The 15944-nt window shown below is 53.8% G+C and overlaps 1 protein-coding gene across 5 annotated transcripts in view; it reads right to left on the bottom strand.

The window, feature by feature from the left end:
- Positions 1-1699: 1699 nt before the first annotated feature.
- ST3GAL4 (ST3 beta-galactoside alpha-2,3-sialyltransferase 4) overlaps positions 1700-15944 on the bottom strand; it is a 31242-nt gene continuing 16997 nt past the window's right edge. For all 5 annotated transcript variants that reach the window (XM_044258184.1, XM_044258185.1, XM_044258186.1 and 2 more), the window contains 10 exons: positions 9969-10044; positions 9597-9669; positions 9102-9182; positions 8080-8177; positions 7794-7854; positions 7171-7266; positions 6885-7074; positions 6013-6156; positions 2671-2814; positions 1700-2371 (listed from right to left, as the gene is read on the bottom strand). In XM_044258184.1, the coding sequence (XP_044114119.1) occupies positions 2285-2371; positions 2671-2814; positions 6013-6156; positions 6885-7074; positions 7171-7266; positions 7794-7854; positions 8080-8177; positions 9102-9182; positions 9597-9669; positions 9969-9984 (990 nt within the window). In that variant the 5' untranslated portion in view covers positions 9985-10044 and the 3' untranslated portion in view covers positions 1700-2284. The remainder of the gene's footprint in view (positions 2372-2670; positions 2815-6012; positions 6157-6884; positions 7075-7170; positions 7267-7793; positions 7855-8079; positions 8178-9101; positions 9183-9596; positions 9670-9968; positions 10045-15944) is intronic.

The raw sequence follows: 15944 nt of genomic DNA, 5'->3' as shown, positions 1-15944 counted from the left end.
CTCCAAATCAAAGCTCTACTCCCCGTTCTGACTCTGTCATTGCACCGGTACTAAGGCACCCTGCAATGTGCCTTGGGGCTGGGGCACACTGGAGAGAGCTGAGCCCACCCAAAGGAACAATGGCCAGTCTAGATGTGTCTGTCCCCTCCCTACAGATACTCTTATCAATATTAATTGTGAAAGTCACTGCATATGGCATCAGAAGCGTAACCCAACAAGAATGTAAAACGTTCCCTCATCTATATGCATGTGTGTGGAGTTTGGGGGGAGGCGTGGGGGGTTTGACCCATCCCTGTGTGCTCGATTCTGGCTCAAGTTTAGGAGTGTTCAGTAACAGCAGTGGCCCCAGTCCAGGATAGCTGGATCGTATGTGCTGACAGCCACTTTCAATGGCCCTGGATGGGGAAATGGACACTCCCTTGAATACCCTCACGAGAAGCTGCTAGGCAGGCATCAGGGATAAGCAGAGCTCAGATCCCTGCACACGTTCACACCCCTGCTGCAATCAACAGGTTGTCCCCCACTCTCCCCCCCCACCAACACCCAGGTCAAAGCCTGGGAGACAAAGCTTGCCCCTGTAGAGTGGAGAGGGCTAGGGGCTGCAGAGGCTGGGGCCGTATTTGCTTTCAGACTCCCCCTTTCCCCTAGGGAGAGAGCGGTTAGCAAAGTAATGCCAGCAGGCTTTTGAGAGAGCAGGCAATTCTATGCCCAGGGATGGTCCTCAGGACTGTTCTGTGGCCTGAGGATGGGTGTTGGCAAGGCTTCTCCAACGTTCGGCCCAGGAGTGGGTCATCTTCCCCTGCTTCTCCCAGATCTCTGCCCCTCTTTATCTGTCTTGTCCCAGTCTCACTGTCTCAAAACCTCAAGGCTGCAACTCTTTCCGAGAAAGCCAGGAACACAGCTGTGAGTCCCATTCCCTGTGGGGGAGTTCCAGCTCTCCCTTCTGGCTCCAGATGTAAAGGAACAGCTGTGGGGGTGGAAAGATGCCCAGTTGGCAGCTAAGCAGGGCCTGGGAAGATGGAGAACAAAGCAGGGAGATACAGGCAAATGGCAGGGCTCTCCTAATTCTAGAAACCCAGGGAAAACAGCATTTGTCCTCTGGCCCGGCAACCGGCTGGAAAGGCCTTGCCAAATCCCTGAGACGTGGCCCAAACCCTGCCCATCCCAATCCTGGCAGCCTGGGCCACTGGGCAGGACCTTCTGTAAACTCCATTTTATGATTCCCACTTAATCTGAGAAAGGAAACTTGGCTTCCTTTGTCTTACTCCACCCCTGTCCTCAAACACACACCTCCCAGCATGAGGTTTCAGAAAGGAAGGGCTGGAGGGGGAGAGAGAGGGAGCGGGGAGAGGAGCATGGGTTTCGGCCACTCCCATCTGGCATCCTCCTGCCTCTCCCTACCTTTGGGATGTAAACCAGGATGTAGAATGCCAGGCTGGATGTCCAGCAGACAGCCCACTCTGGGTGCCACCTGCTTGCCTGCTTCACCAGGGTGACAATGAATGACTTGGCACCAAGCACTGGACCCACTAATTGTTTCTTGAATGACAGTGGCCTCCTCTGGGTCCCAAAGGGTCCCAGAGACACTGCTGGTCATTAACAAGTCTGTCTAGTGCTAGGAGAGGGTGCTTCCTGCCATGACCCACTTGTCCCCATCCATGTCCTCCCCAACCTGAAGGACACAGGGTGTCACAACTGCTCCCATTTTAGGAAAAATAGTTTAATGTTAGGTTTCAAACCTCTTTTCTAGGTGAGGTCCCATTCTCTGTGGGACCCCCATCCCAGTGCTCTTCCCATGCCTGCTGGGAGGTAGCAGCCCCTCTCCGAAGGGCACCCACCCGCTCCAGACGCCCCTGCCCTCCTGGGAGGCCTGCTCTGGGGCTAGGCTTTGCAGGCCCTGCACTTTTGTGTTTTTATCAAAAGTGGGCAGAACACTGTATTTTGCCCCTTTTTTGACGCCATGGGACCAGCCCGTGGCACGTTCCTACCCTTTAATTAAATAGCCCATTAAATAAGCCCCCGGCACTGGTGGAGAGGGGGCACCATGGCACAAAGCCCGTGCCTTGGATGGCCTCCAGCCACCCCGGGGCCTCCACCCTGACCAGATCCGGCCGCCTTGAGAACAGCCAGGGGCACGGCCCTGACTCAGGCCCGGCCAGTACCAGGACCCCTCTCCACACAGGGGAGGGGGAGTCCAAGTGGGTCACCAGGAACCCCCACAGCCACGGATGGGATCGTTCAGGCGGCAAAGTGGGCAGATGGGTGGATACAGCTTCTGCCCCAGTCAGAAGAATGTGAGGTTCTTGACTACTCCGATCTCCAGCATCCGCTTGATGGCCAAGGCCTCCTGGGAGACATTGTGGCCTGACCCCTGTGGAGACAGCCAAGAAAGCAGACTAAGGGACTCCCAGGGACCTCCCCGGCCCAAGGAGCACTCTCTGATGCTCCCCACAGCCCCCGCACTTCTGGGAGCTCCCTGCCCTGGGCTGGCTCCCACAAGGACAACACGACCTGTATGGCCAGATACTGAGGACTCCGGCCAGAAGACCAGGGGTCTGAGTTCCAGTTCTGACCCTGGAGCAGCATCTGAGCCCTTAGCACCACTCTCACCCCCACCCCCCAAGGGTCCCCAGCTCTGTCCCAGCCAGCTCGGAAGCAGGGGCCGCTTACCGCCATGGACTTGAGTGTGATCTGTTCATAGTAGTGAATGGTCTGCTTCCTGTTGTGGGCGTCTGGGTAGCCAAAGCCGGCAATATGCACCAGGTCGCAGAGGTGGAGGGCCAGCGTGATGGCCAGCAAGCCGGTGGTGGGCTTCTGAGAGGGTTGGGGGGGTAGGTATTAGAGGGAGCCCTGCACCCATCCCCGCCTTCTAGGCTAGCACTTTGCAACAAACTTTCACGGAAATGTTCTTCCTCTGTGCCGTCTACACTGCGGTCACCAGCCACATGCAGCTTCTGGGCACGGGGCTGGTGCAGATGCACGTGAACTGACTCTTTCACTTTATTTAATTGTATACTTAATTAATTAACTTAAATTTAAATGTAAGTAGCCACAGGTAACTCAGGGACGCCAGGCTGGGAAGACTGGCCCAACACACCTCGGGGAGGGCTTGGGAGCCCTTGGGAGGGCTCGAGGCTTGGGCCTCGAGGCAGTGATTCCGCGTTGAGCGTTTTACCCTGCAGAACACAAGTGTGTCCAGTCTTCACAAAAGCACTTGGAGGTGGACACATTTTACAGATGGGGACACTGAGGCTGACAACTTTGTTCAAGGAATGGAAAGGTTCTGCTCTCTGCCTTGGAAAACCTCACCGCTTTCAGAAAACCTGCCCCCCCGCCCCACGGGCTGTGTGGCCCTTGATGAGGATGGGCTCTCCCCTTCCCTGAAGTGGGGACAGCAGCACTGTTCCCACCCACCTTATGGGCTGCTCCGGGGGAAGGGGGAGACCTACTTTCTCCATCCCTAATTTGTCCACGGGGATGGGCAACGTGATACCCTAACCTCATGAATCTTGCCTTCCTTTTTTTTTTTTTTTTTTTAAGATTTTATTTATTTATTTGTCAGAGAGATAGAGAAAGTACAGGCAGGCAGAGAGGCAGGCAGAGGCAGATGGAGAAGCAGGCTCCCTGTGGAGCAAGGAGCCCGATGTGGGACTCGATCCCAGGTCCCTGGGATCATGACTTGAGCTGAAGACAGCCACTTAACCGACTGAGCCACCCAGGCATCCCGAATCTTGCCTTCCTCAGCTCCAACACCCTGCCTTCCTGACCGCTTCTGCCGCCCACTCCCATTTACGAACCGCTCCCTGGACCTTGTCAGCCCAGGTCTGGCCCAATGTCCCTTCTGAGCATTGCCGTCATTTCATCTGTCTCTTCCTGCTGGGGTTTTCCCCTCCTGTTGTTCTGACTACCACTACGTTCTTACCCAGTTCACATGTTTGCTGAACCACATTCCCGGGGCCTGCTAGATCGCTCTGCCTGGTCAAGGGCTCCTAGAACCCACCAGACTCCTCTCCCCCTGAATTCCCTATATTAGTTAAGCATGTTACCACCCACCCAACTGTCTAAGCTGGAAACCTAGAATTACGAGAAATCTCTCAACTTCACCTGCAAAATAAATGGTGTTGCAGGAGGTCACTAAAATAGCCCCCAGTGACCCTGGGTGCACGTGGAACCTACCAATCTGAGACGTAGGACATGACATTCAATTGCCCTACAGGTGCCATTGGCCCTAAGATAGAGAGAGCATCCTGGCGGGCTTGACCTCATGAGCTGAGCTTTAGCATCTTGGTCTAGAGGTCAGCAGTGGAGGAAGTCAGGGGTGGGACGCGCAAGAAGGATTTATCGTGCCGTTGCCGACTGGAAGGTGGAGGGGCTCTCTCAAAAGAAACACACACAATCTCTAAGAGCTGAGGGTATCAAGGTTGAAAGCCAGCAAAGGAAACGGGACCTCAGTCCTGGAACCGTAAGGAACTAAATACCTCTGACAAGAAGGACCCTGGAAGTGTGTTCCCTCCACCCCACTCCAGCCTCCAGATAAGAACTCAGCCGTGCCCCGCTGGACCACCGATGGCCAGAACTATGAGTTTATCAGTAGGCAGTACTTAAAGCCACTCAACTCTGGTGGTTTGTTAGGCAGCAATGCGAAGCTGCTATATCCAGGGCATGCCTTCCATTTCCCCCTCCCACAGCCAGAAGGTGGGTCCTGGTTCTTCTCTTGTCTCCCCGCTCCAGCCTTCCCCCTCTGCCACACACCCGATCAGGGGCATAAAACGCCTCCTTGTTGCTCCCCTCCTCTTCATTTGTGCTAGAACTCAGTGCTGGAGGAGCTGGTTAGTCTTGCCAAAGGAAATACCCTTTTTCCAAGTCCCTGCCTGATGGGCCCCATGACCCCTCAAAGGCCTAACTCCAAGACCACCTCCTCTGGTTGGGGGGGCAGGGGGACTCCCAGCAGAGGTCTGCCCCTCCTCTCAGCTCCTCCAGCATTGGGAACAACTCCCTACTAGGGCATTCTGCCACTCCATGTTGCAACCTGTATGTTTATTCTGCTAGACTGAGTGTCCTCAGGGCAATGTGCATGTCCTACACCCCAAGCGTGCAAATGTGGGGCCAGGGACTGAGCAGCCACAAAAGAAGGCCTTCAAACTAAGCTGGATCAGAGCAGATATTCAGTGAGGAATAAAATTTTTTGCTGAGAAATTTGGCAAATACAGTGAGCATCCCCTGTGTACTAATCTCCGTGATAGGTGTGTTATGTAATTGTGTTTTTAAATTCTACAAGGGCCTTAAAAGGTCAGTACGAACACTGAACACCGTCCTCACCACACAGATAAGGCTCCCAGTGGCCAATCTGCCCAAGGCCACAGAGTAAGAGGCAGGACAGCCAAGTCCTGGCGATGTTTACTAGCTATCTCCGATGACTACAATCCCATACGGCCTCTCTAGGGGTTCAGACGGCACGTGTGGAAGTCCTTGGGAAGGTAGGGCTAAAACGCAAACCACAGCTTGCAGAATTGTACTGTGACTCCCCAACCTGACACATGGCACGGAAGCAGGGCACACGAGACAAAATGAAGCTCAAGCTCCTTTAATTCACTCTGATGAACCCATTCCAAGATAAGATCACAGATAAAGTGACCTCACAGCCAACTGCAGACATTCTAAAGTCAAGGCCACAGACTGTTCCAGCAACTCCTTAGTTTATAAATTCTGACCAGCGCCTGCCAAAGCCTCTAACTCTGGCCCTGAGCCTTATAAAAATGCTCCCCTAACTTCCTGCTCAGCAGACATCCCCCCCAACTCTCCCCGCCCACAGCCAAATACACTGGACTGAATACAGGGGTGTGTGGGGCGGGAGGCCGTCTGGGGGCTGTTCAAATGCAAACTGGGGTCTCTGTTGTTACTTTCCCCCCTCTTGGGGTCCTCCAGGGCTTCCCAAGCCTCTAGAAACATCCTGTCCCAGCCTCTGGCTTCCCCACCCGCCACCCACCGCCACCCACCCGTCACCCCATGCACCTGCTTAATCTTGCGCGGCTGCTGCATGGGCAGGCTTAGTAGCTTGTCTGCTGCCATCTCCATGAAGAAAGGGTTGAGAATCCGAACCTGCCTGGGGTTGACGTCCCAGATGAGGGGAGGCTGCTTCCAGAAGCCCTTTCGCACCTGCGGGGCATACGATTGGAAGGGAGAGATAGGGGTGTGTGCAAGCCTGTTTCTCGAGTCCAGACGGAGCATGCTCAGCGGGCAGATGGGGTCCACGTGATGGCGGAGGCCCCCAGGAGTGCAGGGCGAACCGGGAGGGATGTGGAGGCCAGGCCCGCACCCAAGAGGGAAAGGGCGACCAGAGAGGAGTGGGGTGAGGTGGGAGGACCCTACTGGTGGTGGTGGTGGGGGCAGTGACAAGCTATGTAGGGTAGCGGGTCCAACCACTGCCCACTTCCACCAAACAGGTGGAAGGGGCTTAAGCGTGGGGCTGCATAAACCCTTGGTGAAAATGCTCGATGGGACCAGTGTCAGCATCTGACTAGATGAGAAAAAGACACAGGGGACACCGCCCAGAAGGACAGACCTCCTGTTCTAGCCTACCCCCGCCTGGAGAGGACTACTGACCAGCTGTTTTCCTCCCAGGTTTCTCACTGGCACACACATTTTCTGGCAGCTTCCCTGGCCCCGGGCAGTCTCAAGCTTGGAGTGCCCACCTCATGCCCACCTCATGCCCTGTCAGACCCTGGCTGCTGTGGTGGCTTCTCAGAAGCCCCACAGAACACGGAGTTCACACCTTCCCCTCCTGGGCTCTTTCACAGGGCAGACATTGTAGAGCGTGAGGTTCTCAGACAGGCAGGGTCCCGTCTCGGAGCCCGCCCCCTCCCCTCCCCCGAGTCCCCGCTCACCCTCTTCTTGTCACTCAGGATGGTCTCAATCCAGTGGAAGTCCATTGCCTTGAAAGCTACCAGGACGAGGAGTGTGTCTGGGTTATTCTCCACTTTGGGGTTGAAGTGGGCGGACTCAGGGTAGAAGAGACGCATAGTGGTCTTGGAGCCCACGTCGCCCTCGTAGCCAGCCACAGGGGCATTGTTCAGTCTGAAAGGCCGGGAGGAGGAGGCCCGTCACGTGGAGGCCCACGGGCCTGTTGACAGTCCCTCCCAAACAGAAGGGACGAGCGCCCAAGTTACAGACCTGATGACCACGTCGTACTTGTTGATGGCGTCCCCCAGTGAGCTGTTGCGAAGCCGGTGCCCGTTCCCCACCACCACGCAGCGGCGACACTTGAGACTGCGGTGGGAGATGGTGATCAGCCCCCGGGGAGACCCCTGCGCCTGTGCTGCTTAACTCCTGATCTGGGTCTGCCTGGGGCCTGGCTTGGGATTCCTTCCCAGGCTGCCTCGGCCTCTGATCCCCACAGACCCGGCATCTCCAAGGAGTCCCACCTAGGGTCCTGCTGACTCCCCAGCTTTCACGGCAGAGGAACTGAGCAGAGAACAGAAGGTGGAGGAGGAGAGGAGGGAAGGCTCCTAGTGGGGTCTAATAAGAAATCCCATTTCAAAGCCCCCTCGCCTACCCAGGTCCGCATGTCGTCAGGGCAATACCCTGCCTGCTCCGGTGCCCAGATGCCCAGGCCCAGTTGCCGTGGATACTGGCGTCCCTGCCTCCCCTGGAGACAGGCAGGCTGGAAAGAAGGGTCAAATTGGCCCCAGGGGAGCAGAGATAGGAAGTCTCGCTGGGAGGTGCTGGCCCATGACTATCTCTGGGAGGTGGAAAGGAGAAGGTGCCCAGACTCGGGGCAGGGACTGTCTCCTTACCTCTGGATGCTCTCTGGGATGGAGTAGCTGGTGATGGCTAGAACCCGGAGGAGCAGGTCTTCTACAAAAAGATGCAGATTGAGAGGGGCCAATGACAACAGCTAGCTTCCCAAAGGCTGCCAGCTCTCCCTCCACTGCTCCTCAGAGCCTCTGCTGCCCCCTCCTCCCCTGACCTCAGCATTGGAGCCTGGTTCAGAGTGTGGGCACTGGGACCATGAGCAGCAGAGAGCGAGAAGCAGCGTGGCCGAGGTGAGCCCGCCATGCCCATTCACCCAGCCGCTCTTACCACTCCCCTTGGTCCCGTAGGGCAGCTCATAGGCAGACGGTGTCTTGACCCAGAAATAATCCTTCAGCTGCAGGAAGATGGGCTGATCTCGGGAGTAGCTGCAAAGGTGAACGCAGGGCCGGGATGAGAAAGGGATTAATCTTAAAGAAGCCAGAAGCCAGGGTCAGGTCAGGCCCCTGACTAATATTCTATATGTCATATATAGTAGTATGTAATGTTGTATATAACAGTTATTATATATCATGTATTAATATAATATATATAATTATATGATATTTTAGTGATATAATTATATGATATTTTATGGTATAATAATATGTTACATAAACTATATATTTATATACTTAAATATATTAAATACTTTAATATACAGTAATATATATTCATGGTTATGTTTTTATATAATATATAAAATGTTTTTATATAATATATAAAAGTTTTTATATATGTCTTTATATATATAAAACATGTTTTATATGTTTTTATATAATGTTTTTATATAATATATAAAAGTATAATATATAATAACATTATATATAATAAACCTATTATTTATAATATATAAAAGTAATGTATAATATATAATATTTGGGGCCCCTGAAACCTCCAACTCAATGTATAAATTATATTTATGGGGCACCTGGGTGGCTTAGTCGTTAAGCACCTGCTTTTGGCTCAGGTCATGATCCTGGGATCCTGGGATGGAGCCCCCCATGGACCTGCTTCTCCCTCTCCCACTCCCCCTGCTTGTGTTCCCTCTCTGGCTATCTGTCAAATAAATAAAAATATTTTAAAAATTATATTTATATATTATATATTATTGTATATAATAACAATTATTCTGTCTTACTGTATTGCTTATATATCTGTATGTTCAAGGGCCTCTCCTCCCCTCACGGGTCACCTAACCCATGTCCACTAACACATTCCCATCCATCTACACCAGCACTGAGGCCCCCACACTCTGAAACTCCCCACCCACCTCGCCCTATGCCCGCCCCACCTCAGCCTTAAGTACTTACTTGCCAAACAGCTTAGAGGCCTTCCTCTCCACTTCCCCCTGGAAGCATGGCTCCTTCTTCTCTGGGATGGGAAAATAAAAACTAGAGACAGAAAAGGGAGGAGGCAGGAGCTCCAGTCAGACCTCTCCGGCCCAGGGGCCAGCGTCCCAGGCAGCCTCCACTTTCTCCCATGACATAAGTCCCCAGGTCCCAGCAAGTGATGCACAGGGTAGAATCATCTCAACCCAAGTTCACTCTGAGACCAACTCATCGCAAATCCAGCTCTCCTTTCTCTGAGCAGCTCTGAGGAAGCGTCACAAACCCTGCACCCCGAACCCACTACCTAACCTTCCTGGAAGGATTTCACGCTAACAGCTAAAGGAAGGGGCCATACCCTCGCCCTCTGAACCCTCCCAGGCCCACTAGGTCGGCCACCCCCTGACACTCCATCCCTGAGCCCATTGCTAAGAAGAACCAACGGAAGGACCGGGAAGCTGGACCCAGAGCTCCAAGTACCTGTCTTCCCGGGAGATAGAATACCACACCATGACGACCAGGACCAGAGCCAGCATGGCCAGGAGCTTCCAGCCTGCAGGGCACATGCACAGAGGAGCTAGAGGCAGGGACAGGCAGAGACAGCCCCAGGCTACCGACCCTGTTTTGGGCCCCTGCCACCTCCAACTCAAGCAGACCCGGTCCCCGGCCCTCGCCTGGCCGTGGTTTTCCAGCACCGAGCTTGAGCCTGTGTGTCTATGGTCCTTCAAGATGAACAGAGGGCCCCCTGGCCATCTGTCTGTCCCTCCACAGCCCCCAGCGGGTCGCAGATGCTGAAGACTGCTTCTGGGGGGCCCATCCTTCAGGGTCAGGGAGCCCCGGGACAACACTCACGGGACTTGCTGATCATGTTTCTCAGCGGGTAGCAGGGTTCCTGGGAAGAGCTGTCATCCCGGCTGCCTCGGGCCACCTAGGAGGTTAGGAGTCACAGGTGTGTGGTCAGCTCTGGAAACCTTCTACCTAGAGCCTGGAGGACACAACCGCAGTCTGCCTTTCCTTCTCCAGAAGGCACAGAGCTGTCCGGGGTGGCCACCCAGAGAGTAGACATCCTCTAATCCCTTGAAAGCAGCATCTGGGGTCCAGGTGGAGCAAGGGAACCCAGATCCCACTCCTCAAAGATGAGGTCCCACGCCAGACTGGCCTATTCGAGCTTCCCTGGCGTGGTTTCTTGATCCCCTTCCTCAGTTTGACCTGGGAGGGGCCAACTCCAGGAGGCAGATGGGAAGCTCTACCCACCTTTACCATGGAAGTGAACTGTACGGGGCTATGATTTGTATTTTAGGCAGCCGACATTTATCATTCTCCGCCATCCAAAGCAGTCCCTTGTCTCTGCTACCACCCACCTCTACGTCCTCAGTCTCTCACCACTCCAGCCAAACAGATCCACTCTGGCCTGGCACTGGGGCTGTGAATGGTCCCCAGTTCTTCTAGATTCTAACTAAATGCAAACGGGGTCCAAGCTCTCATCCTCCCAGTGCTGGGGGGTGGATGGAGTTCCATGGAGGCAACTGTCTGAATGAGGGCGCAGGGCATTGGTCAGAGGAGATGGGAGACACTTTAAAGGCATGGCAAGGACAGGGCTCTGGAAGGGGGTGAGCTGCTAAACACACGTAAGCAAAGAGGTCCCTACACCCAAACTCAGCCAGGGCCACGCTGCAGAGTCACAGGGGAAACAATTTAGGCAGCCTGTACAGAACACCAAGAGGTGTGGGACACCAGGCGCCATTTCTGTAATCCACACAGTGTCCCCACCCCCGTCACCCGAATCAGAAGTTACCCTGGGCTGCTTCCTGCAAACACAGATTCCAGGGCTCCTCCTGGGGTTTGCTAAATCAGAGAGGGCGGGACCTGGGACAGGCATTTTCACAAGCAGCTCAGGTGATCCTTGGGATCCACTGGGACAGGGACGGAAGCTCCAGCTCTCAGGGAGACCTGGAAAACCTCCAATTATTTCCTCAGGGCAGGAGACAGCATCAGGATGAGAGCTGGTTTTTGTTACTAATCATAAATCAATTATCCTGAACACTGTCCTATTATGGAGTTGATGCTCTGCCCCCACGCTCTGCTCTGAGTCCACAAACACCAAAGAATGAGAGTCTTGGCAGGGAGTGGGGGCAGGGGTGTGGGACCAGAGCCAGGCATCCTCAGGAGAGTCAGGAGCGCCCATCCCCAAACCCCAGCAGGGATGGAGGATGACCCTATCCTGTAAAGTTCTGGATTTGTAGTTAAAAGACATCAGTGAAAGTCATGGTTCCAGAAGCTTCCCTGACCCCTCCTCCGAAAGTGGCATGCCTTCTTCCTTCAGCCACTGCCAAGTCATTCCTCACCCTGGCACAGTCCAGAGCACTTCTCCTGATCTATACTGAGCCTAGTTACTTACTTGCTTGCTCTCTGTCCTCCCCCCTGGAGTATGAGCTCCGTGAGGGTACCAATGAGGTCTGTCTGATTCCCAGCATCCAGCACACGGCCCAGCACATAGCCAGTGCTCAGGAAGTACTACTGATGAATGGCACATTGGGTTACCTTGGTGGTGGTGGTGGTGGGAACACTTGTCCCTCTCTGACCCTTAGTTTCTTTGGCTGTGAAACTGGGAAGTTAGCCCAAAACATATTTTAGATATATAAATATTGTGTAGAAATATTTATATATTTGTATTATGGAGACGATGTTCTGCCCCCATGCTCTGCTCTGAGTCCACAAAAAAATACATATTTTGCAGCTCAAAATATATTTATCACATTAGCACCATGGGCATCACTAGGGCACCTTATTAGAAATTTATAATCTCAGGGCACCGGGGTGGCTCAGTCAGTTAAGCACCTGACTCTTGGATTTTTGCTCAGGTCATGATCTCAGCATCATGAGATCGAGCCCACACTCAGAGGGGAGTCTGCTGGAGTGCTCCCTTTCCCCTTCCCCCCTGCTCGTGCTCTCTCTCTCTCTCTCTCTCTCTCAAATGGATAAATAAATCTTAAAAAAAAAAAAAAAATGCATGCTCTCCTGCCCCTCCACACTGACAACATGAGGATTTGCACTTGAGTAAGATCACCTGATGAGTCACAGGCACATTCAAGCCTGAGAAACACTGGTTCAGGTGGATGTTTTTGACCTTGACTGACAGGAGAATCGCCTAGGGTGCTAACATTTTTTAAAAATAAGAAATAATTAAGAGCATCTGGGTCCTACACCTTGAAATTGGGACTTGATGCGTCTGGCCCAGCAGCGGAATCTGCTCGAGCGCCTCCAGGGATTCTAACAAGCCGTGAGAGTTCGGAACCATCGAGGAGGACAAGGGCGATGAGGACGTCCGCATGACAGCCAAAGCAGGCAGCTCGGACTTTAAGGTGTGCCTTCTGACTCAGTGGGCAAGGCTGGACACGAATTCTAACCAGCTCCCAGGTGGTGCCCGGCTGCTCTGCAGAGCTCCACATCAGGACCCACCAGCCCTAACAGCTCCCGACTTCACGAACCGCACCCTCTCCTCCCTTCCATTCTCTGTCTTCGTGACCAGGACTCACTCCATTTCCTGGCAGCTCCCTTTGTATCAGTAGGTCATAACACTGCTGGCCTGACTAGCCTAAGGCTAGGACCTGAGGAGTTTAAAAATACAGAGAGGCCTCGGTCCCAGTCTCCAAGATTCTGATTTAATGGGTTAAAGGCAGTGTCCAGGCATTCCTAAGTGAAAAACAAAACAAAAACCAACCCCCCTCCCCCACCTCTCTTAGGGGGAAGCCAGCATGGACACCAGCACATCGAGCGAGCTCCACAGTAACTGAAAAGACACAGACTCGACCGCCCTCCAGGCCCCACCGGGGTGGCGGAGACCTTTGGCAGCGGGAGGTGAACACAGCGGACTAGTCAGATCCCAAGCAACACGGAAACTAGCCCCCTTTGACCTCCTCCCCAGAAAGCCTGCCCGGCAATGGACGTCTTGGCTCCCAAACGGTGTTGGTGTGTGAGAAGCAGACTGCTGAGGCTTAGAGTTTGCCCCAAGAACCCCCACCCACCCAGTCTGGGGTGTCATCAGCCCAGCCCTGCCCTCCCTGGGCCAAGCCCTGACCAGAGCCCGGCAGCCGCAGACATTCCCGGCGCCCGAGCTTGTCCGGGGGCGGCTGCCCCAGGTGGACCCACAGCCTTCTCCCAGCCGTGGGCCGCCCCGCATTATTGACCAGACCCCTGGGTACAAAAGGACACGGGGAAAGTCACAGGACAGTACCTGGGCCAGAGAGCAGGACTCCGCTCCACTCATGTCCAACATGCAGCAGCTCCTGCCTGCCACCAGCCACCAAGGTGACCAGCTCCCCCGACACACTAGGCAAAGCTGACCCTGGGGCAGGAAGCCCGCGGGCTCTCCGGTGCTCTGCTAAATAGCACAGCAGTCCCTCGCTGACCTGAGGCCGTGAGCACGGCCCCTGTCCTCGCTGGAGGGCAGAGCCCAGGGCACAGGGTGAAGCATGAAGGCCCCTGACGCGGCTACTGTGCCTCGGGCTGGGTGGACACTCGCCGCCTCACACACAGCAGGCACCCACCTGCTACCTGAAGCAGGAGGAACGGAATGCGCACCCGCCCAAGGGCACAGCTTGATGCCAGGTCCCTCGGAGCCCTGGGGCCCAGCTAAGGGATAAGGTCAACTGTCCCGGAGCAGGGGTGTGGGAAGACCAAGGCGGGGAGAAGCAGAAGCTCCGTTCTTATTGGTTCAGAGACCTTGAGCAACTCACATAATCAATGTCACTGTCCCTTTGTTTCTGCAAGGAAAACACTGGAGCTGCCTGATTGCCCCATCTAGACTCAGCCACCCCTCCTGTTCCCTCCAGTGCTTCCACCGGACATCAATCCCCGCTCCCCTCGCCAGGACCCTTCTGATCAGGGATCCCCCTTCGCCCTGCTTCTTCCCACTCTCTCCCCCTCACTCCTACTAAACAGACTTCGATCTCCACCTCCCCACCCCAAAACAAAGCCCTCTCTGCTTCCACCTACTCTTCGGGCCATCCCTGCATGTCCACCTCCGCTGGTCACACTTCTCTATCTGTGCCCTATCCGACCCCACCCCGGCTCCCACCGGGATTTTCATGCAGAAATGGCTCCTCCTCCTCCTGAAGCCATCAGCAGCCGTGCCAAACCTGAGGAAGGTCTATTTTCTCTGCCTCCTACTCTGAAGCCTTTGATACTGTCGGCCAATGCCTGTGGCTTCTGAGTCAGGACTCTCCCTGTGTCCCTCTCTTGGTGACAGTCTCTTCTGGCCCCAGTCCCTTTAAGGGCTGGCATTCTCCAGGGATCTGTCCTTGAACCTTTGCTCTCCCGCCTGTTTTTACAGGACAAGTTCATTCATTTTCAGATATCTGCCCTCTGCTCCTGCCCTGATGAGTCAGACCCTCCTCAGATCCCACCTTCGTGTTTCTGTGGCCCTTCCTACCTGCATCTTCCTTAACTCTCCATAATTAACACGTTCCCAGCTAGATCGCTTTTCCCATTCTGCCCCATCCACTCCCGTACCCACAGGATCATAAACTCAGTCTTCCAACATCTGACCCCGCCTCACGCCATCCCCACAAAACAGTTACTAAACATGATTGATTCTACCCCATTTCCTCATTCCAACCAGCTCACTGAGCAACTACTGAATGCTTGGCTTTGTGGGAGGCACTGGGGATGTGAGGCTTTACAAAACCCAGCTGAGAGGTGACTGGCTGGTTCAGTTGGAGAGGCAGGAAACTCTTGGCCTCAGGGTTGTGAGCTCGAGCCCCATGTTGGGTGTAGCAATTACTAACAAAATAAAATAAAGTAAAATAAAATAAAATAAAACCCAGATGCGGCATGAAGGCCACCGGTCTAGAGCCTCAGAAACACTTTATTTTTAAGATTTTTAATTAATTTGGGGGGCGCCTGGGTGGCTCAGTGGGTTAAGCCACTGCCTTCGGCTCAGGTCATGATCTCAGGGTCCTGGGATCGAGTCCCGCATTGGGCTCTCTGCTCAGCAGGGAGCCTGCTTCCTCCTCTCTCTCTCTGCCTGCCTCTCTGCCTATTTGTGATCTCTGTCTGTCAAATAAATAAATAAATAATATTTTTTAAAAAAAGATTTTTAATTAATTTGGAAGAGGGAGAGAGAGTGAGAGTGCATAAGCAGGGGAGCAGCAGAGGGAGAGGGAAAAGCAGGCTCTCCACTGGGCTGAGAGCCTGACACGGGACTTGATCCCAGGACCCTGGGATCATGACCTGAGCTGAAGGCAGATGCTGAACTGACTGAGCCACCCAGATGCCCCTCAGAAATGCTTTAGAATACAGTCCTCCATCTCCTGGTCTTGAGACACAAGTCTAGATCCCATCCCAATTCATTTGCTTCCTAATTGGTCTCTTTGTCACATGTCTTTCCTCATTCAACCTCTTTCTTTGGAACTGCCAACAAGCTATGCTTGCAGGAAATAATCTGGAACAAACTGCCCTCCTGCCTCAATGGCTCCCATTCCTTAAGTGAAAAGCCAAAGCTCCTTAGTGGCCATCAGAAGCCTTTACTCTCGGGCCCTAGGTGCTGAAGGCACACCTCCCACCCTCTTCCCAAGCACACCGCGGGAGCTGCCTTTCCCCCTCCCCTCTGCCCACCTCTGCAGCAGGATACCCTAAGCCCCTTTCCCCCAAGGACAACCCCACTCCAGCACCAGTCCAAAGGGCTCTTCCTCTGTGAAGTCTTTTACGATATTTCTAAGAACCGATGTTTTTCTTCTCACCAAATATTGTTTATAACTTGCTTCTGGCACTTAACAAGTAATATAATTTCATGTTATATAATTACTGCTTTTCATGTCCCGCCCACTA

This window comes from Neovison vison, chromosome 7 (genome assembly GCF_020171115.1).
Source record: "Neovison vison isolate M4711 chromosome 7, ASM_NN_V1, whole genome shotgun sequence".
Lineage (NCBI taxonomy): Eukaryota > Metazoa > Chordata > Mammalia > Carnivora > Mustelidae > Neogale > Neogale vison.
Note: the sequence above shows the minus strand (reverse complement) of the source record. Positions and strands in the feature narration are given on the sequence as shown.